Source organism: Rhinichthys klamathensis, unplaced genomic scaffold, assembly GCF_029890125.1.
Source record: "Rhinichthys klamathensis goyatoka isolate OS25496 unplaced genomic scaffold, OSU_Roscu_1.1 h1tg000169l_1, whole genome shotgun sequence".
In the NCBI taxonomy this organism is placed as follows: Eukaryota; Metazoa; Chordata; class Actinopteri; order Cypriniformes; family Leuciscidae; genus Rhinichthys; species Rhinichthys klamathensis.
In genome coordinates, this window is record NW_026606700.1 from 2,516,960 (window position 1) to 2,540,445 (window position 23,486).

At 36.5% G+C, this 23,486-nt stretch overlaps 1 protein-coding gene across 2 annotated transcripts in view; it reads left to right on the forward strand.

Moving 5' to 3' along the window:
• The window catches only part of kcnn1b (potassium intermediate/small conductance calcium-activated channel, subfamily N, member 1b), a 37,151-nt gene extending 15,969 nt beyond the window's left edge, over window positions 1-21,182 (forward strand). The window contains exons 2-9 of one of the 2 annotated variants that reach the window (XM_056259680.1): window positions 1,463-1,915; window positions 6,613-6,708; window positions 7,422-7,840; window positions 12,810-12,951; window positions 13,942-14,052; window positions 14,463-14,590; window positions 18,872-18,941; window positions 20,346-21,182. In XM_056259680.1, the coding sequence (XP_056115655.1) occupies window positions 1,463-1,915; window positions 6,613-6,708; window positions 7,422-7,840; window positions 12,810-12,951; window positions 13,942-14,052; window positions 14,463-14,590; window positions 18,872-18,941; window positions 20,346-20,645 (1,719 nt within the window). In that variant the 3' untranslated portion in view covers window positions 20,646-21,182. Of the gene's footprint in view, window positions 1-1,462; window positions 1,916-6,612; window positions 6,709-7,421; window positions 7,841-12,809; window positions 12,952-13,941; window positions 14,053-14,462; window positions 14,591-16,134; window positions 16,733-18,871; window positions 18,942-20,345 lie in introns of those variants that run through there. The other variant, XM_056259681.1, reaches the window with a different exon arrangement.
• The last annotated feature ends 2,304 nt before the right edge of the window (window positions 21,183-23,486 follow it).

Sequence of the window (23,486 nt, forward strand, 5' to 3'; positions counted from 1 at the left end):
TAATTTTAACCCTTAAGGCTCGTTCACACCAAGAACGATAACTATGTATTTTTTCATCGTTCATAAGCTGGATAAAATCGCTCTGAAAGTGATTCCAACGTTATAATTTCTCTGTGCTGTTATCGGTATAGCTGTGGTGTGGAGCTATTCTTTAATATTGAGAAAGATTTTTAGAACTATATCTTTATCGTTATTTTTGTAGTTGTCGTCCCTGGTGTGAACGGGCCTTTATGGGCCATTCACACAGAACACGTTTCTAACAGCAAAAGGTTGTTGGTCAGTGGAGTGAAAAGTGGAGTGGAGTCAATATGGAGAAGTAGCGCAGTCGAATGGAAAAACTCCTTCTGTGTGAACGGCTCCTGGGAATTTTAGAAGCACTTTACATGTTAGACTTGTGTAAATACCCTCTGTTATGATTGGCTATGGAATTGGTCCTACTTCCTTTAATAGTATTTTACTGGGACTGGAAGAACTAGTTGCTGATAGTGATTGGATGATATTTGGCCACTCGTCAGTTAAAAGAAGTGTTTGTCTCTCTTTGTTCAATTCCTAGTGACAGCTTTGTCTATGTATTGTAAACAATTTCTGTTGATGTTTTCATTTTGAGTAAATGTTATGTAAAATAAGTTTTCATTTGCGCGTTTGAGTTTATCTTTAACTAATTTGTATTCTCAGAATTACACTACCAATCAAAAGTATTTTTGTAATGTTTTTCAAAGAATTCTCTTTTTCTCACCAAGGCTGCATACTTGTACAGTAAAAACAGTAACCTAATATTGTTAAATATTATTGCAATTACAAATAACCGTTTTCTGTTTGAATATAATTAATTTCTGTGATTTTCATCATCATTACTCCAGTCTTCAGTGTCACATGATCCTTCAGAAATCATTCTAATATGCTGATTTGGTGCTCAAGAAACATTTCTTATTATTATCAATGTTGAAAACGGTTGTGCTGCTTAATATTTTTGTGGAAACAGTGATACACTGTGTTAAATAGAAAGTTCAAAAGAACAGACTTTAAAAAAAAAATAGAAAACTTTGATCAATTTAACGCATTCCTTGTGGAATAACATCTCTGCCACCAAACTTTTGACCCGTAGTATATATTGGCCATCAGCTGTTTTTTGTTGAAAATTTCAGTGATATTACTGTACAAGTTTCAGTTTTTCTTTATTTAACCCTGTGATGCATTTCATACCAATTAACCTGTTATGTATTTTTTAAAGTAGATGACCTGACCGAAAGCTTTTTCAGTAGTCACGGTCAGTAGACAACCCTCTTCCCGCATGCATTGTGAACCCTGTAGATGCTGGCATTTATAATGTAATTTTCTAAAGAAATATCCATTAAATCAGGCATTGTTGTGAATTGGCAGTGCTCTCTCTCAGCCAGTACACAAGATCCTGGACACAAAAGACAATGATACAATCTATAAAACATCTTCTTGTTTCTGGCAGGTGAATGCGGATGCCAGCAGGCTGAGCCATGCTGGATCGGGGCCTTCCCTGTCCCACGGCGGCCCACAGTATCCTCAGATAGCCATGAACAGCTGCAAGTACAATGGGGGCATAGTCAGACCACACGGCAGTCTGGGGGCATCCCGGAGGAACCTGGCAGAGCTGGACTCTGAGACACAGCCTTTGCAGACCCTGCACTCTTCCAGCCTGGAGGTGGTGGTCTCCAAAGGGAACGGGGAAGACCCTAGTAAGCAGTCCAGCGAGAACCTTGTGAGGCAAAGACCCTGCAGCACTCCGCATAAGAAGAACAAGGACATTGGCTATAAACTCGGCCACCGGAGGGTGCTGTTCGAGAAACGCAAGCGCCTTAGCGACTACGCCCTGATTTTTGGGATGTTTGGGATTGTTGTCATGGTGACGGAGACTGAACTCTCTTGGGGAGTTTATACAAAGGTAAAAGTTCCTCAGACATGGATATTCTGAAGTTTTGAGTTGGCTCAAAGAGTTTTTGCACACTTAAAGGGATAGCTCATCCTAAAATGAAAATTAAGTCATAAATTACTCACCCTGCTGTCTTCTCAATGCTGTTTGCCCTTCTTTCTTTTATGGACCAGAAAAGGAGAATTAAGCTTTTTTTTAAAGTCACAAAAGTATCACAGAATGATCCCAGGCAACACATGCCTTAGATACAAATGTGTTCTGGGAGTATACGATAGTGTTTGGTGAAAAATGTAATTTTATGTATTATTTAGGCTAACAAAATCCTTGACCTTGGCCGTTGGTCTTCTGTGCAGTGCACGTTCATGAGACTCTATTAGCACTGCAGTTCACTCCAACTCACCCAGAAAAAGCACACAAGTTGTGAGAAATCAAGATAGACAAAAACACGACATAACACCTAGAAATCCCTAAAAAACTATCCGTGTACTTTATTCACTGAGTCAAATATCACCGGACTGGAACTCTGTTTGTCTTATGACAGTCAGAATGACAGGTGACAGATGCGAACTCGATAACTTCTTGTTTCGACAAATACAACGGATATATTCACTTCAGAGAAGAAGGTAGGCCTACATGGTTTGTATTTCATGTCGTGTTTTTGTTCATCTTGATTTCTTGATAACTTGAGTGCTTTTTCTGGGCAAGATGGAGTGAATTGCGTGGAGCTTCAGAGAAGCCCAGCGGCAATTTCGTTAAATAATACATACAATTTTGTATTTTCTCCAAACCCTATCATATACCCCCAGAACACTTGGAATATACAGCACGTGTCGCATGGGATCATTCTGTGACACTTTTGCGTCTTTTTTAAAAAGGACGCTGGTTGCTATTCACTGCCATTTATATGGACTTTTTTAAATTCTCCTTTTGTGGTCTAAAAAAGAAAGAAGTGCATGTGGCATTTGAACAACAGCAGGGTGAATTATGAGTAAATTATGACTTCATTTTAGGATGAACTAACCCTTTAAGTCACTCTGAATTTCATTGCATTAGATGAATTAGATGAATGAATGATCAAACCAAGTGGCAAGTAACCATTTGCAAGCAAATGATGCTAAAGATGTTCTCGGACTAACCTTTAGCCAACTGGTTCGTAAGCTGGTTTAAGCTGGTCTCCCTGCCTGGCCAAGGCGGTTTACCCAGCCGTTCTTTCCTGTCTGACTAGCAAAAAAGTACAAAAAAATCCCAAAAACCTAAAACTAGCCAACAGACCATCAAACCATCTTAACCGGCTGGTAAAAGATGGTTTCTTCAGCAGGGTGACCACAGGTGTAGTTCATCACATTAACTGTTATAATGTAACCACTAACATTCAACAACCAGAAACCAGTTGCAGCGCGGCAAGTTCAAACTAGACGGACATTTACGAGATACGGTATACAGTCATACCACTTATTACACAGCATTTCGCCATATAAATAATTATGGAGATAAGAGATATTGATTTCCGATTAAACTGTTTTAAAATCGTACCTGTTTGTATCTTATAATCCAACAGTTTTCAAAACAATAGTCACAAAATGTTTCTTGTAAAGAAAGTTCCACAAGTTAGACCAGCGCTCAACAGCATAAACCTGAACCACCATTAAAATTCATGCTTGTGTAAGATGGTCTTTTTTAGGAGGTCAGTGTTGTATCTGGAGATATTACATGTTGACCTCTGCAAGATCAGCTTTATACAACTTATTTCATCCTTACTACTTTGATTCATACCATGTAATTAAATGCTGCAGCATATTGAAGTCTGGGATTTATCTATTTATGATCATTTAAAAACACTAAAGGATGCATTCATCATTGACATCTGCTACTTTGTGTGCACTTGCTTAACGGTTAGAGGCATCAAAGAGCGTCAATCAATCAATGAAATCTTTATAACACGTTCTTGACCATTACATCGTGTAATTGTTCATATATGCATTTGCACACTTTCACTCCAAGGTTTAGCTTATATACAAAAGGGCCCGAATGAGCTAATTGGCCTTAATTATATCCTTACTTAATTATTGAAGGGAGCTTAATGGGCTCAGTTATAGTAAGAGCAAGAGATCTTTAATTTGAGGTTTTCTCCTCAGAGACATTCAAAAATGCTATTTTTGAAAGAAAAGATGATGATTGTATATTATCATTGAAGACATTTAAAGGGTTAATTCACCCACAAGTTATCCCATAATTTACTCACCCTCAAGACATCCTAAGTGTATATGACCTTCTTCTTTCAGTCAAAATCTGAGTTATATTAAAAAATATCCTGGCTCTTCCAAGCTTTATAATGGGAGTGAATAGAGTCTGAGTTTTTGAAGCTCCAAAAAGCTCAACCATCCATCATAAAAGTACTCCACACAGCTCCAGGGGGTTAATAAAGACCTTCTGAAGTGAAGTGATGCGTTTTTGTAAAAAAAAAAAAATCCATATTTATAACTTTAAAACTTTATAGTATTTTTGGGTCAACTAACCCTTTAAGCACAGTTGGCCATCTTGTCAATCCAAAGGACTTTGGGTTGGTTCAAAGTCTCTGTTTAGCTCGTTTCCAAGCCGGACCATTAAAATAGTCACCTACAAGTTGTGTCATTCTCAAATGGTGCTATGGTAAATCTGTTTGCAGATTCTTTTGCCCTAAGTGAATGGCTGGCTCTGTAGTTAGTTAGACATCCCTGGGGAGTGATTTCTTTTTTCTTTTTTTACCTTCCCCTAAAGCATAGTTCAATACCTTAGCCAGCACAGCATGTTCCAGTGTATCAGCAGAGTCAGAAAGGTTTAATGAGCTCCAATTGCACTGATCTCATAATGAGGATTGTCACCCAGAGAGAAAGAACAAGAGCTTAGATTGAGGGACAGAAAGAGCTGATTGTTGGTAGTTCCTTTCTAGTCACGATTGTGTGTGAAAAAAACTCTATATTGAACTTATGGGTGTGCTTTGTACAGTAAAATCAGTGTTTGCTACATCTGTTGGAATTATATGAACACATGCTATATTTCCCTGCTGGAAGAAAAAATCAACAAGCTGGTTTTAGATGGACTACCGGTAGTTGGCCTGGAGCTCCTAGATTGACCAACTTAAAACTGGCTAAATCAGTCTATAACCAGACAACAGACCAGGTTGGAAGACTAGCTTAGAATACAGGCTGGTTTAAGATGTTTTCAGCCTGTTTGGGAGATTTTATATATATTACTACCGATCAAAGTTTGGGGTCTGTGCGTTTAAAAAAAAAAAAAAAGATTTAATACTTTCATTCAGCAAGGATGCATTAAATTGATCAAAAGTGGCAGTGCAGACATTTATAATGTTACAAAAGATATCTATTAAAAATAAATTGTGTTTTTGAACTTTCTATACATCAAAGAATCCTGATATATATATATATATATATATATATAATTTTTTTTTTTTTTTTTTTTTTTTTAAATGGTTTACCCAAACATTTTAAGCACTGCAACTGTTTTCAACATTGATAATAATAAGACTGGAGTAGTGATACTGACAATTTAGCTTTGCATCACAGGAATAAATTACATTTTAAAATATTTTTATATAGAAAACAGTTATTTTAAATTTCAATAATATTTCACAATATTACTGTTTTTACTGTATTTTTGATTCAATAAATGCAGTCTTACTGAACATAAGAAACCCCTTATACAAACATTTTTAAAAATATTACCGACCCCAAACTTTTGAACAGTATTATATACTAAAATCTCCCAACCAGGCTGAAAGAACATCTAAAACCAGTCTGCATTCTAAGCTGGTCCTCCAACCTATTCTGTTCTCTGGGTTTATATATATTAAAATATTCAGTCATGATGTGAATTTCTGGGCTGAACCTGGAATGCTAATTTGCCATATTGGTTCCATTGGGGAATTTTTTCGAATAGCAGTTTTCGATTTTCTGAGTAACAGTACTTTCAAAGCATAAGTTGTATTGTATACATAAACTACAACTTCCACAAGTATCTGAGTTTACTTGATGGACAAATCAGCAAAACTGTTGTAGTCTTTATGTGACAACCTCTTAGCAACATTGGGGCAAAAACTGTTTGACGTTTACTTTTAAAGTGGGACTGCGTGTAATTTCTGTTAGAACAAGTAGTAATATTAGCCACAGACCTTAATGTACTCTTCAATTATTGTAAGTAGTGGTATTCCAAAAATTCCATTCTCAAAGGAATCTATAACTCAAAAATGCTAATTATTCCTGGTTTTTAGGACTAAAAACTGAACTGCTCTATACAGTTAGCTTTCATGCATCAGAAATAGAAAAATAATCAATCCTACAGTTGAAATTCCACAAACTGCTGTATGTTGCATATAGCACATGTTCAAGACTTGTGCACACTATACTGTAGCTGTCAAGAAATTGTGTTTGTCTATCCCTCATGAATACATTTGCTCTTGTGGGCAACATTAAAGTAAAACATAAAGTGCATTAAAGGCATACGTTTTCTCAGTATGCGTGTTCCCTGGTAATCAAACTGTCATTACTGGCATTTCTAGCATACACACACTCTCTCTCTCTCACACACACGCACGCACGTACATACGCCCACACACACACACGCCCACACACACAAACACACACACACACATCAGCAATATGAACATAAAAAATTTAAACTAATGTTGTTGTTTTTTTCCACTTTCTCTGCAGGAATCCTCATATTCATTTGCACTGAAATGCCTTATTAGCCTCTCCACTGTAATTCTGCTCTGTCTGATTATTATGTACCACGCACGAGAGATTCAGGTAAGTAGCCGACTCAGCCTTGGAAGCCATAAACTAGAGTAGAGACTGAGACAGGAGCCTAAAAGATTGCAGAGGAAACACTTATGCCAATTCCTAATGACTTATAGTAGCAGCAGAATGAAAACTTGCCCTGGCTTTTGTAATTCCTGATATCTGCATTCAGTGTCTGTCCCATTTTACCTATCCATTAAAAGGTCTTTATAGAGAAGACACTGATTTTGATTAATGATGGTATTACAAGTGGGGCTTATGGCTAATAGGAGATGTAATTCAATACAGGCCTGTCAATCAGTTGGTTTGTGGGCATTATTTAATGACTTGGAACATCAGATGATGGTCAAATTACAGAATGGATGAACAAATGAAAACCTTTATTCCTGATTGAAACAAAAGAGAAGAAAAATCCATATCATAGTCATAATACTAAAACCACAAAGAATGTTTTTATATCATTTATGTGTTATTATATTAGACTACAATAAATTATGGTACATTTTATACAGTATAATTTTAATCTATTAAATAATATCTAAACATTTGTTAATTACTGAACACACACACAATACTCTCATGTAAATCTGTCTTGTTTTAAAAATGTTGGCATATTTTAATGGAAAATAAGGTAAAAATGTCATATTTTTTGCAGTGAATATCATAGTCCTGTTCAGAGAATCTGTTCATTCCTTAAAAACATGTCCCTCTCTAACGTCTAGCTCTTCATGGTGGACAATGGAGCAGATGACTGGCGGATAGCCATGACATACGAGCGTATCTTCTTCATTGTTTTGGAGCTGCTGGTGTGTGCCATCCACCCTATTCCAGGTCAGTACGTCTTCACATGGACCGCCCGCCTGGCCTACACCTACCTACCGTCTGTGGCGGATGCAGACGTGGACATCATCCTTTCCATCCCCATGTTCCTGCGGCTGTATCTGATTGGCCGAGTCATGCTCCTGCACAGTAAGCTCTTTACGGACGCCTCGTCACGCAGTATCGGAGCCCTCAATAAGATCAACTTTAACACACGCTTTGTCATGAAGACTTTGATGACTATCTGCCCAGGCACAGTCCTGCTGGTTTTCAGCATATCATCATGGATCATTGCTGCCTGGACAGTGCATGTCTGTGAGAGGTGAGATAAACCTTTGATTTCTTAAGAAACACTGTTTTGTACCTGGAGTATTAAAGGAATATTCCCTCACGCAGCCCTCACGTTGTTCCAAAGCTGTATCATTTTCTTTTGTCAATGGAACACAAAATGTGAATTAAGAAAAACATTTAATTAAAAAAATCCTGGCTGCTCTTTTTTCTCATTTCCATATAATGTAAGTGAATGGGGACTGGGGCTGTCAAGCATTAAAATGACAAAACAAGCACCATAAAGTCGTCAATTTGACTCATGCACTATTTTCCATGTCTTTCGGAGTCATCAAATAATTTGTGCGATGAACAGATCGAAATTATAACCTGGAGCCACTGATGCTGATATACTGTTTTTGTTGTCCGTACGGCTTTTGTTGTCCATTTCAGAGTTTAGTAGAAGTAACAACGTCTTAAATGTCTGTCTTTTCTTCACTCAAAGCTATCAAATGGCTTCAGAAGTATTGAAATATGGCACATAAGTCATATTGATTACTTGTATGGTATTTTATGTTGGTTTGTTTGTCATTTTAAAGGGTTAGTTCACACACACACACAAAAAAAAAAAAAAATCTGTCATAATTTTACTCACCCTCATGTCGTTCTAAACCCGTAAGACTTTCATTCATCTTCGGAACACAAATGAAGATATTTTTAATGGAATCTGAGCGATTTATGAGATAAAACGAATCCATATGAATAGAGTGGTTTAGTCCAAATGTTCTGAAGAGACTCGATCGCTTTATAGGATGAACAGATTGAATATAAGCTTTTATTCACATCAAAACACTGATCATAAAACCAGAAGCTCAAACGTGCTGCATAACACACGAGAAGGAACCTCATTGGTTTTCGCACGTCAAGCGAACCATAACTGATGTGTGCGTTGATGAATATTTTATGAATAAAAGTCTCAATTAAATCTGTTCGTCATATAAAGTAATCGTGTCTCAATTTGGACTAAATCGCTCAATTCATATGGATAAGTTTTACGATCTCTTTATGAACTTTTTGGAGTGTCAAAATGTCAGTTGTCAATGGAGGGACAGAAAGCTCTCAGATTTCATCAAAAAGATCTTCAGCTGTTTTAAAGATGAACGAACGTCTTATGGCTTTGGAACGTCATGAGGGTGAGTAAATGATGGGGGAATTTTTATTTTGGGGTGAACTATCCCTTTAAAGAAAACCCTTTTTAAGTCCCCATTCACTTCCTATTACATAGTAAAGAGTGGCCAGGATATGCTTCCACAAAAGAAAGTCAGTTATGGGTTTGAAATAACATGAAGGCGAGTAAATCTTTTTTATTTTTGAGTGAATGATTTCTTAAACTATTTAGGTATTTTTTTCCCCCCCATCAAATGCAGTTGGTCAAGAAGACCCTATGTTGTTGCTTTTTTAAAATGTGATGTCAGTGGCAAGCGAATGTGTGCGTGTTTCATTGTTCACGCGTGTTTTGTTCTATGTTTCTCCCACATGGCTGCTGCTGGATAGGGGTCCAAAGTGAGTCTGTGATCTGCAAGGAAAAACTATTACTTGGCTCTTAGCTTCTGCTCATCTCTCTTGATGAGCTATACTGGCAAAACGGCAATTTGCTGGCATCCTGGAAATCCCAAATTCTTTTCTTTTCCAAATTCAGATTCATTTGTTTTTTCCTATAAATGGTCGGGCATCTTATAGCCTTTGTTGTAGAGGGTTCTTAGTGTTAGGTAATTACATTTTTGAGTCATTCTTTGGATTTTGGGATTTTCACGCGGCTGACACCATGTGTCAACATGGTGGTCATCATGTTCATGGCAGCCTGTTCTTTTCCTAAAGCGCTGTCAGATATTTGACCTTTTCTGGTGCTCTAAAGTGCTATTCTTACCAAGATACCATCTTGACCTAGACCGTGGGGAAGAGTAAAGATCCAGTATGTTGTCATGACCCATAAACATAGAGAGAGCAGCACAGCTATGCTAATCAGGTCATCCTGAGCCCTTTAGCCAGGTTCTGCACCCACTTCTTACCCATTAGACTATATATGCTACATCATCTGATATTTCTTCACTGCACTGCACCACAACAATAGTCCATTGTGTATATATGGGTTTTCTTCAACTATGGGCACTTTTCACTTCTAGAATATAGACACACTATTCACTAATAATGTCTGACAGCTCACATAAATGCATCACAGCCAGGAGGTTTTTTTTCCCACAATTTCCACAAAGTCTTATTATTTAATAGCCACACATAATTACAAAATGGTTAAGTTGTCAATTAAAAATATGAATTGTTAAAAATTTTTGTTTGATTATTATAGATTTAAATGGTTTATGATGGGTTTTCATATTTTATGACTGAAAATAATTATTTAAATGATCCAACTAATTCATTAATGTAGTTTTTTACCTAAACTCTTCAGAATCTCTTCTTTTTAAGTATTTTTTTAACACTTTCACTTCTCATACGTTTTTTCCCCACTCAATATTACAGCATGGTTGTGTTGTTCGTTTTTTTGTTTTACATAGTAATTTAGTACACTAAGGTAAAACTTTATCAGTTGGCCATGATGCAACTGAGGACTGGTCTATTTTTTTTACATAAAATAAATAAAATAAAAGTATTAAAGTGTATAAAAATGTAAGAATATTGTTTTTATTTGATTATTATATTTTTTTAAATACTATATGAATGATGGTTGTGCATATTTTATGTCTAAAAAACTTGATCTGGAACAAGGTTAAAAAAAATACAAAATAAAAGTCTCACCATTTACAACAATAAAAGCGCCCATAGTTGTGAAACACTCATATCTCCAATGAAGTAGATTCTTTCCCTTACCTCATTGACTTTTTTCTTGTTTTGAGAATAAATCTGAAAAAAATTGTCGTGTTTATACTTAAAACAATTAAAAAAAAAACATCATGATACAGGTCTCTCATTATACAGTTTTGCTTCTCAGATACATTTATTTTGTTTTAAGCATGCCTACATATCGTTACTGGAAAGCAAGACAAAAATACAGATTTAGACAATGATTTTTTCCACTGAGGTTGAGAAAAAGTGATGAGGACACCAACTAAGCTAATGTGCTAGCCAGGTGTCATGCTAGCTTGTTATTTTTCAGTATTGTCATGTCCTGTGTAAGAGTTACAGTGGATGAATCTGTTGAAGTAATGGAGAGGTGCTTTATCAGCACCTTTGGAACCCTCTGAGACTGTATTTCCCTTCGCTTCGCCTCTAAATGGCCTCAGTTACCTCCTCGCTTTAAATCATTTGTCGGGAGGCTAGTCGACAGGCCTCATTTAATAGCACTCAAGCTAATGAGTCCTCAGTTAAATTCATGGACATAGAAGCTGGAAACTCACTGATTGATTCATTTGAACATAAATGTAGAGTTACCCCATAGTCAGCACATGGTTCATGCTGTTGGAAGACGGATTTGAGGCCAAGGAAGTCCTCGTTTTGAAACGTTGACATAATCATCATCCTCATCACTTTTTAATTATTTTATCCTTTATGTTTGTTTAAGGGTGTTTGGGGCGAGTGTTTCTTGAAATGAGTAGACTGTTTTGTTATGAATGTTTTTATCTGAAAGAATCAACATAGGTGGCATTCTGTTTCCTTAACAGAAATTTACCATGGTAACTAACCACAGTATCACCAAAATACCATAGTTACTGTAATTTTTGCTTCTGCTGTACAAACTATAAGAAGCTTTTGGAACATTTCTGTTTACTTCTGATAATGGCGGTGGCGAATATCAAATTAACACAGTTTTATTCCAGTAGCAGTTACTGTAGTAAGTGGCGGGAACTGTGGTTACCGTGGTAAAATTCTGTAAGGGTTGAATCTATGTTTAAGATTCTTTGATGTGTACAAATGAAGCTCTCGGAACAAGTGTTCTCTGATTTGAGATAATGCTAAAGTGCCTTTGTTGAAATCAACTGCCTGAATGCTCTTATGTGCTCCATACTGTCAGAGCAGTGCATTATCTGAGTTCATGGCAGCTTTGGATTTGGTTACACTGCCAGCATGTTTTTCCATATACCCTCTTTATGCTTGTGTAATGGACTGTGACTTCCACAATAGTTTTACACAGACGCATTCTCCACACAAGACCGAGCTAGAACACTGGGGGAAGAAGAGCAAGCCATCTAATGGGCCCTGGCTGCCCTCTCGTTCCTGCGAGCAGAATATGGACACCACTGCTTTGAAAATATGTACACAAAGGCACCTTGATTTATATTTGAGCTGTCCGCCTTTTATCCAGTGCGGTCAGGCCTGAATATTGATATATGCTGCTGCATTCAATACTTATTGATATTCCACTTTAGGTCATTTTTAAGATTACCCTTCAAATGTGATTGGGCTTCTCAAAGACCCCTAATGTGAAGTGTACCTGGCCGCTGATTCGGACAGGTCATTCTTTATGCTTGAGCCATGCTACAGTGTCCATGTGCAGCGCTGTTCAAATTTCAGGGGAATATTTGTAAATAGCTTTTGTAAATATATAATTTAGAATAGGACAAATCTATGAAAATATGATTGCAGCAGCAGCACATTGTATCAAGTAAAACTGTCCGAAAACCTGGAATGAGCTATGATAATTATTTTTTGTCAACATAAATGTAGCTACAATTGTATTTATTCATTTATTTCAATGTTTTTACATTTTTATTTTTTTTAATTTAAAATCATTTTTATTTTTTTGTAAACAAATAATTTCTATTACGTTTTTTCAAGTTTTATTTTGTTTGTCAGCATAAATGTAGCTAGTATTATATTTAATAATTTGTATCAATTTAAATGTATTTAAAATTTCTATATTTTTAATTAATTCGCTTTTTTATTTTATAAACTCATAGAGGGGTCACCTTTAACTTTTTCTCTTTTGAGATTGATTCTATGAGGTATTAATTAGTCACTCTTTTGAATTAATCCCAGCTTTTTTTTTTCTTGTTATTTTATCTCATCAGATACCATGATAAACTGGAAGTCACCAGTAACTTCTTGGGAGCCATGTGGTTAATCTCCATAACCTTCCTGTCTATTGGTTATGGTGACATGGTCCCTAACACGTACTGTGGGAAGGGAGTGTGTCTCCTTACTGGAATCATGGTGCGTCTCTCTTTTACCCTACTAATTATGTACAAGTCTTACATTAAATTCTATTTTTAAACATTTATGTCCTTGTGAGTTTATCTGCATATATTTTACAGTTATTAGTGTCCACTCAGCCATAACATCATTAGGCCATAAAGCCATTTTGTGGAGGAACTTTTTATAAAAAACAATGCATCTCAAGTCTTGCATTAAATTCTGTTTTTGAGACATTTACATCCTTGTGGGTTTATCTGCATATTTTTTTACAGTAATTAATATCCACTCAGCCATAACGTAGTCAAGCTGTGAAGCCATTTTATAGAGGAACTGTATATATAAAAAGCTTTCTGAATTATCTCTCTATGGTCCTGTTTACACCTGGTATTAAGATGTGTTTTGGTTGATCGGATCACAAGTGGAGGACGCTAAATCCAGGTGTAAACGGGGTTTAAAACGTTTTGAGCTTATCCACTTTCGACCACTTCCAGAGGTAGTTGAAAATGCATTCGACCAGATTGCTTTCATAGGGTAGATGCTCATGTGTTCGAATGCTTTCGAACAGACAAAAAAGTCCGGCTACTGTCCGCCTACTGACCTAATGCATAAACATTATGGGACAAAAAAAGATGAAAAACATACCAAGCACCATTTCTGATTTCTAACACGCTCTCACCGCGTTCAGCGTGGTCTTGCGGCTGTCGGAGCAGAAACAAAAGCTGCTGCTCTCAGTTTCTTCGTCATCTCCATGCACGTTCATATGTAAATTGCATAAGCTTACTTTGTACATTAAATCGAAAGATCTGAAAAAACCCATACATTTACCGCCGATAGACCCCCCCCCTCGAAGAAAGTGGACAAAAGAGACAGGTGTTAAGAGACATTAAAACACCAGGTGTAAACGAGGATGTGTCTCCCTCGTCTACTTGTGATCCGATCGACCAAAACACATTTTGTGTAGACAGGGCATAAGATTATTGTTGTGGTCTGTGTGTTTTTTTTTTTCAGGGGGCCGGCTGCACTGCCCTAGTGGTGGCTGTCGTAGCCCGGAAGCTAGAGCTCACCAAGGCTGAAAAGCATGTCCATAACTTTATGATGGACACTCAACTCTGCAAAAGAGTGAGCATGTTTTAATATACAGATTTAACTGACATAACCCTATAGCTAAGTGAAAAACAAGCAAGTATAACATAAGTGTTAAATGGAGCAGTCAAACTCACTGCAAAAAGCACTTAATGCCAAATGTTGACGGTGCATAAGCTGTGGGAACTAGCCAACATTCACTTGATGATATAATTTCTAGACAAAATCTGGCAAGCATATCTCACCCATATCTCTAATTCACCAGAACATGCAGTGTCTACAACTAGCACTTAACACTGTATTTCAGGAGTATTCACTTTAAAATTGTAATGTTGCTGTAAGTTCCCAAACATACTGTACCTGTACCTCTTTCTGTCTAGCTGTACTGATGTTTTAAAAATGAATATTTAATATAATCTTCTTAACTGGACTTCATTTGCTGACAGGTGAAAAACACGGCTGCTAATGTACTCAGGGAAACATGGCTAATCTACAAACACACAAAGCTTGTGAAGAAGGTTGACCATGCCAAGGTCCGAAAACATCAGCGGAAGTTTCTACAGGCCATTCACCAGTACGTATATTCGCAACATTTAATCTTTGTATTTCTACGTTTGCTGTCCACCTTTTTTTTTAAATGAGATGAAAGATTAATCTAAAATGTATGGTTATATAAACCTGGATTTAGTTCAAGTTTACTCTTTCCAATTTAGGGAATCTTTTCGCATACAAAAATTTATATGGAGTTTTGGAAACTGAATTGAACCTTATAGACTGAATAGAATGAACCTCATATTTCCTTCCTAATGTATTATAATTATTTACAGCATTTTTTTGTAGGGATGTGCCCGAAGCTGAATATGTTCAGAAAGGAAATGATGTGTACTACGGAGCCCCTAAAGGGACATGGTGATTGAAGAAAAAAAAATTAGATTGAAGGCGATTTTGTGTTCTCTCGCAATTATATAGTTGGGTAATAATATTGTATATAATTTTGGGTATCAATATGCAGGGTTTTAAAAAAATGACTTTTGAATGCTCGCTTTTTACTTTCACTTTCTAATTTCCAATCAGGCGCACTCTGTGTATAGGGAGCGCCGGTACTGACCGCATATTTTACAAGATAAGATATTTGTCAATGACGCTTTGGATCTGTTGCGCACTAAATCCTCCTCCATCGCCCTGTCAGTCATCTCTGATGTACTGTAGTGTAACCGACTACCACAGTAAGCCAAACCATGTCCCTTTAGGGTCTCCGTAGTTTTCCATGTCTTTGGGCACATCCCTAATTTTTTGTGAGTTTTACCTGTCAGATTATGGGCTGAAATCTTGAGAATGGCTTAGACTAGGATTTCCACAGTACTTCAGTACCAAGATGATGTTGAATATAAAAGAAGTGAGGATTAGGGTTAGTTTATTGAACAAGCCACATAATTGTGGGTCTTTGTCTTGGCGAGATGTTAATGTAAAAACAGTCGGGTTGTATTAAGTGAATGTAAACAGGCAAAAAAAAACAAAAAAACAAGGTTTGTCTCAATATCCGACCAGTGCAGTGTAAATGCCTCTGTCTATTATGATGTTATTAATCAAACAATAATACTGGCAAGAAAAAACCAAACCCACTCACTGCTGTTAATTATTTCTTTGTTCTTTATAACCGACTGTTTACTGGAATAATTCCTTGGAAAAACTTGAAGCAACAGTAATTGAGCTTGCCATTGCTTTAATTTAATTTGTTTATATTAATCTTTAACTTCTTATATAAAAGAATGTTCAACAGAATATTAGTTTTTAGTGTGAAACTGGTATTGAGCATAATGAAACATCACTGGTGTTGAAGACAGTAACCTGGATACATGACTCGCTCTCAGCTCACCCAGAATATGTGCTGGACAGAATAGGGTTTACCTTCAGCTCATGCAAAAGCAATAAAGCATTTTTCACTATTTATGGAAATACCATGAAAAATTGAAGGGAGACAAAAATGTTCCTAAATGGTCTGGCGATGCAAATCAAATGACTTCTTTTTTTTTTTTTTTACTTTTGGTGTGGTGTGCAACTTGAGGTTTTTAAAAAATGTATTCTGTGTTCCATTTGTTTTGCCTTAAATCACTGCAGAGCTCAGAAGTAAGTCATGTCTTCTCTCTTTCCTTACCATTGGAACCTCTTTTCATTTTTACAAGTCTTATTCAGCAATATCAACCAACATGATGAACATTTGAACATTCAAAAACATTTGAAGCTGGGCATCATTTTTGTTTAGACTTGATATCCATTAAGGATATTTAGACAAATGAGACTTGAATGGTTTACCAACCTGTTAAGGTACTTGAAAGGAAAGGTTCTTCGCATCTTCTCAGCTTCAAATTGATCAGATGCCACAATGTCCGAAATTCATTCATGTAGCCTGTACCAGATTTCCAAAGAACACTGCACTTTGATCCTTTTAGTCGTACCACCATGTACAATCTGCTAGTCTGGTGGTCTGCAGTGTTTTCTTGCAAACACAAATCTATTGCAAATCATTTTTATCGAGATGAGTTTAGAGAAATACCAAAAGTGAATGTTGAGAGACTGCATGAGACTTTTAGACACAAGTCAGCATTTGGTACTCGTTTCCTTTCACTTGGTTAATTCACTTTTAAAAGGGACCGTTCACCCCAAAAAAATCTAAATTCTGTTATTATTTACTCACCCTCATGTTGTTCCAAATGTGTATGTCATACTGATTTGTGAATGAATTATGAATGACTCTGAATTAATTGAATTCAATTGAATGATCTGGTCCTTATGCATCGTATTCACACAAAAAAAGAGTGAGCGGTGCATTATGCAAAATTTGTCAAAGAAAGCCATATAGGTTTGGAACAACATAAGGTTGATTAAATCATGAAAAGATTTTTTTTTTTTTTTTATTCTAATCCTTTAAGTGCAGTAACATTTTCTGGCCGTGTTATAGGTTCTCTGATGTGAATCGCCAGTCCTGCTTTTGTTTGGCACGCAGTCAAAGTGAAAGCGCGACTGCTGAGCACAACAATTCATTTATAATGTATTTGGCCTTTATTTTTACGGGACCACATAAACATTCCCTTGCCTAATGCATACAATCATAAAATTCTATAAATATCTGCACATGAAATGCTTCGTAAACTCAAATCGGCCTGTGTTTCTCGAACTGCGGAGAAGGTAACGATTTCATCTGGAGTGCAGGGAACTATGGAGGTCTGGGTACAGAAAAAAAACAGACCAATTTTGGCCCTCCCAAAATTGAGAGTTCATCTTTAAAACAGTACAAGCACATGTGGAAAACTACAAAGTGTCCACCTTTTATTTTCCATAAAGCTTGCACACTTGAGTTTTTCACACTTGTTTTTAATTTTTGCGTTGGTAGGGAGAGTTTGAATTAAATGGATGGTTGGGATTGGTTTAGGTTGCTTTAACTCTGTAGAAGACATTTATGGTATTTTTGAAGAAGCCATCATGTTATGTTTATATTCTGCATGCGAGTATCATTGACAAGCATTTTTCTCAAGACATTTTCTTAAGATCTGACAAAGTTCCTCATTCTACTCTTACAAAACTCTCCTCGCCGTCTTCCCTGTCCCTTCCGGGTTTTGTCCATGCTTTCCTAGAGGAAAGCCCGGCTAGAGAGTTTCTGGTGTCAGCTTTCTGAATTCATTGGCACTGAAGCATTAGGTTAATGCTAATTCATCACTACTAGCACATCTGTCATTACCATGGACCACAGACCATGTGTCCAGCACATTCACTTCATCTGTTTGCACATGTTACACTGGCTCCATTCTGACATGATATAATGAATGTTTTCAGCTACATCTCATTGAGTTTTATTGTCTGTAGTCTCAGTGCTGACTTTACAAAGGTGGTGTTCGAGGTGTGTTTTCACACATTTTACACCGTTCTTGTTACAGTAGAGCTGTTTTGTCTTGACGTCAAGTTGTACTGTAGGTCTGCCTACCAGCTGCCAAAAAAAAACGATAATGTGTTACATAGCAATTTATAGTTTATGATTTACGATCACAAGTCTGGTTAACATTACCCTACTTGAATATCAGGTTTAACAATATAAAATACACACAGCCATAACTCAAATGTGAATTCTGCACCCAAGTATGTGAGTTACTTGTGATTTTATAAATAATTTATTGTTAAGGGCTTGATTCAGGACTACAGCGATTGTTTTGTCAAAAATGTAAACATATATACATACAAATTTAGTCTCAATCTCAAACAAAAATCTCTTGTTGACTTTAAAGCAACTTCATGGTTTTAAAACATTTAAAATGTATTTATTCCATCCCTTTATTACTTCATAATTGTCTAACTGCATTTCATTACTGTCCATTCCACTTTGCTGAAAGTTTCTATCTGCATCAGATCACCATCTAAAAAGTTCTGCTGCACAGTTTCTTGACTTTGAGGTAGTACTACAGAATCCATATCCATATGCTTATGGAGTTTTGGACGATGCCTCAATTGTTGTTCTTTTCAATCCTTTCTTTTTCATTTTACCTCCTGTGGCTGAATAAGTTTGCATGTCTGACTGGACAAAACTGGAATGTAAATGTTTGCATGTGGGCATATCATGTAACGGGGGAAACATTCATAATGCGACACTTTAGACCTTCTAGATTTCAGCCTAATTATCAAACTCTGTTTCTTCCTCTTTTCCCTGCTCTTTTCATTGACACCCCATCATAACCTCCTGCACTTCCTTTTGCACTCCTTCCTCTATAAACTCCTGTCTCCCTTGTATATCTGTGTGTCTTCTTTCCTTGCGGCCCATCTTGTTTTCTCTGTCTGTCCACCTGCTCCCTGGCTTCTTTTTTCCCAGACTGCGAAGTGTGAAGATGGAGCAAAGGAAGCTGAATGACCAAGCAAACACGCTGGTGGACTTAGCAAAGGTGCGTACTGTATTGCTTGTTCACCTTAGTAGATTTATAGTAATTGCACACTAATTGTTTAACATGGTCTTGTTCTGTAGTGATTGTGTGGCTGTGTGTGTATCCGACTATTAGATTTTATATGTTTTAGTAATTATAATTTCAGCAAGACAGGCTATATTATCTACTCTACCATGCAAAAGTTTGTAGTCAGTAAGATTTTTTCAAAAGAATTGAACTTTTATTCAGCAAGGATTCATTAAATTGATCAAAAGTGACCGTAAAGACTTTTATAATGTTACAAAAGATTTCTATTTGAAATAAATTCTGTTCTTTTGAACTTTCTATTCATCAAAGAATCCTGAAAAAATATATATATCTCGGTTTCCACAAAAATATTAAGCAGCACAACTGTTTTCAACATTGGTGTCTAAACCAATATAAAATGTTTTTATAAAAAATATAATATAAAAATAGAAATTTTACTCCTCTGAGTGAGTTCAAGTAGTGTAACAGCGCAGCGCTTCTGGGTTGTACGTCAGAACGTAGGCTCACTATTGGCCAGCATCACACACATGACCAGCTTCGGCCAATAGTGAGCCTACGTTCTGACGTACAACCCAGAAGCGCTGCGCTGTTACACTACTTGAACTCACTCAGAAGAAAATGAATAGTTGAATAAAGTCGTTATTTTTGGGGGGTTTTGCGCACAAAAAGTATTCTTGTCGCTTGATAAACTTAGTCACTTGGACTATTTTAACAATGTTTTTACTAACTTTTGGGCCGGCAAGTTTCAATTACAATAGAAGCCTATGGAGGAGTGATCCAGCTCTCAGATTTAATCAAAAATATCTTAATTTGTGTTCCGAAGATGAACGAAAGTCTTACGGGGTTGGAACAACATGAGGGTGAGTAATTACTGACAGAATTTTCATATTTGGGTGAATTAACCCTTTTACTACTCCCCTCCAACCATCAGTTTTCTATGAGCGAGGGATAGAGAGGAGAAGCACTAAAGTAAAACCCTGCCCGCTATTCAATATTCCGTTTTACTTGGAAATCCGCCACAACACTGGAGAAAAGTCGAGTGCAACTCCTAGACATTTTTACTCAAAATGTAGTTAATCTTCTCTTTTATCACTTTAGACTGAAACAGTTATGTTTAGATTTTTTATATATATATATATATATATATATATATATATATATATATATATATATATATATATATATATATATATATATTAATGTTATGGTTTAAATATTTCGTTATTAAAATCTGAATGTTTCCTCTTTTTTTTTTGTCAGAAAATTTCCTTATACTATGTGCAGGTTTTTTCCATGCCAGTGGACACCATTTGTATGGGTAAGTCTTATTTATTCATGTCTTTTTATGTGTATTTATTGTGATTATCACTTCCTCAGACGCAGAATGTGATGTACGACCTGGTATCAGAGCTGCAGGAGCGCAGCGAGGAGCTGGAAAAGCGGATCGGTAACCTAGAGGCAAAACTGGACTCCATAAACATCAGTCTGCAGGCTCTGCCTGGCCTGCTCTCACAAGCCATACAGCAGCAACAGCAACACCTGCTGGACGGGCTGACCCAGCGCGGATTCACCTTCACCAGACCCTCCTCGCAGACCTCCGAACGCTCCTGGGCGTCATCCGTGCACCGACGGAGATCACCTTCTACCGCACCACACACGTCCTCGGATAGCGGCTAGCACGCTCCCACACACTCAAAACCATACTCTAAACCTACACACACACTCCTACACACCTCTGTCATCAACTAACACTGCTAAATATACTTTTAGTACTAAAACGTTAACAAGAATGACAACTTCAACACACTGGAATAAAATGTAATGAATAACACATCATGGTAGAGATATGGTTTATGTTTAGCCATTGTATGGCTGTTTAAAGTTAGCTTTTTTGTAAAGCCCTTGTATAGTATGGACTGGATTCAGACTGCAGGGGGTGGAATGGATTTATATATAGAGAGATATAGTTTAGAAACAGAGCATTAAATGGAACTAAACCCTTGAATATAAAGAGGACTGAGAAGGAAGGAAAAATGTGTGAGAGAGGAAGTCACAGGAGAGACTTCCTGTCCATGGCAGTTTTTGAAGATGTAGGCTACGTTCACTTTAGCATACTAGCATACTACTTACTGTTGCTGCAGTATATATTTATATACAGTGTACAGTATGCAAATTTTCTGTGTGCATTAAATACCCTACTACATTTGCCAGAGTGCACTGCATTGATGCCGTATTCCAGACTACAATGCGCTCGACTTGACCTTCTATTTTCAGCGTAAACTAGAACTCCAATATAAGACATTTTTACTCAAAATTTAATGAACCCTCTGGTGGTGTTCGGGCACTTTAGACCGAATCATTTTACGTTTTTTAATTTAAATTTTTCGACGGAATGGTATGAAACTTGGTCAATTTTGTTGCACTTACTAGATTAATACATAAAATGTGGGCATGACCAAAAAAGGCTAAATGCTCACACTTGTGATCGTCGCAGTCAAAAAATGAGCCATAGGAAATTAATTGGAAATATATAAACTGTGAAAATATAGAGCATATTTTGGGGGGCAATCAGCCACGATGAATATATCTATATATAATACACCAATTAACTGAAAATAATAAAATATTCTTTCTAATATTATTTTATATAAAAAATAAATATGAATAGTTAAGGTGAATATAATCATATAGTCTATTCCTTCAAAATACAAAATATGAAATAATTAATATTATTTCAACAAAACATGGTACATTCATTTAATAATAATAAAAAAGTGTGCTTATGGTCTGCTTTGACTTCCGAGGATCAAAAGTGTGCAGTGAAGTCGAAGTGAGAAATTCCAGAGGGTTAAAAGTGCTATATGTATTCCAAAATGATAACTGGTTGCTACTCCGAATAATGCAAGTTCAATGGAATTTTCAAAAATAATACAGTATATTCTGTGGAGTATTCAGTAAGTACTAAGCTGGTATTCTATTCTGTTGACTAGAATCTCATAGAATTGTTGTTGAATTGTCGAGCTCATAGGAGGTGAGGAAGGGCCTTTGGAAGACCAGTGATCAGGTTGATTAATCATTACCAAATATTAGTGAATACTAAAAACAAGCAAAGCTTACAAATTATATTCAAATGCATATTTTGCACAGACTAAACACTTCAAGCCAGTCTAATTCATTGGATAAATGTTTTCATGACACTCACCGAACACTTTTTTTTTTTGTTGACTTTCAAGTGCTCTCTTTATAGCAATAAACAATACAGTGCTATAGGGATTCAGAGACCTTTTTCCAGGAACAGCTGTGACAGACTCTTTTGTGTTTTACAGGAGCCTGCCACATAATAATAGATGTCCAATCAACTTTAAACAAGATTCAGGCTGAGCTTCCAAGGGTCCTTCTAGCTCTTTTAGCTCCAGCAATCTTCAAGACAGCCTGGGGATGTGATGTGAAGGGAATACTGTACACCCAACCCCCTTGCATGTTTCAATGCAAATGATGATGAAGATAGGATGGTTTTCTCTTCATTTTTCCTTTCTTTTCCTTTCTCATTTTTTTAACAGAGATTCCTTTTTTATTATTTACCTAGATTTTTATAGCTTGTAGAGGATATACAAAATGTTTCCGCAGAGTGGCAACTAGTTGATAACATGCATTCCTTGACCATGTCCAAAGACTTCAAAAATTCACCTAAACAAAATGTAAAAAGGAACAACAGGAGATGAATCCAACACTTGGATATCATTACCACTTACATGAATTTACCGATTTGGTTCACAGTTCTAGGTTTAGAACGAAAATGTCAAGATGTGATTGTCATTACGGGTTTGAAAAACAGCAAACTGCCTTTACTGTGTGTCTTTGGCCTTGTTGACCAAGCTGTAGCGGATTTACTTAATGCTGGGCTCCAACATAAAGAAATAAATGAACAAATCCACTACCTAGTCAGTGCGTTTTTATCTACTTTGTCTTCATTGGACATGTTGTCTTTACATTAACCCTTTGGTCCATCTTAAGACAACAGCGTAAGCAGCAGTAATGTGGGACACAACCTGTAAATAGCAGTTCCTGCTACTCCCATTTAACCATAAAGAACTTTAGTGCTGAAGAAAATGGACAGCATTTTAGCTCACTCTGAACGAGGCACTCGAGTGCTTTTTTTTTTCTCTCAGAATTCATCCATCCATCTTTTCCTAACTCTGACTTGGCACAAAATTAAGTTTGATTAGTCTATTTGAAGGCAAGGATTGCAACCTTTGTGTAATATTGTGACGTTATTATTTATTATCTATTTTAATGGTTTTTTTTTTTCTTTTTCATTTTTCAAATTGCAATTCTGGCTCTGACTTGATTCTGATTGGTTGATCGCGCCAATTGGCTGACAGCTTGTATTTCCTAAATTGTTGTAAAAATGTCATCAGAGCACTTAAGTGTAATTACTGAATGTTATGGCAGTGTTCTTGTTTTGTACACTGTAGTGGGTTTTTTTTTTTTCTCACAGCGGAAGCTTTAATGTCATAT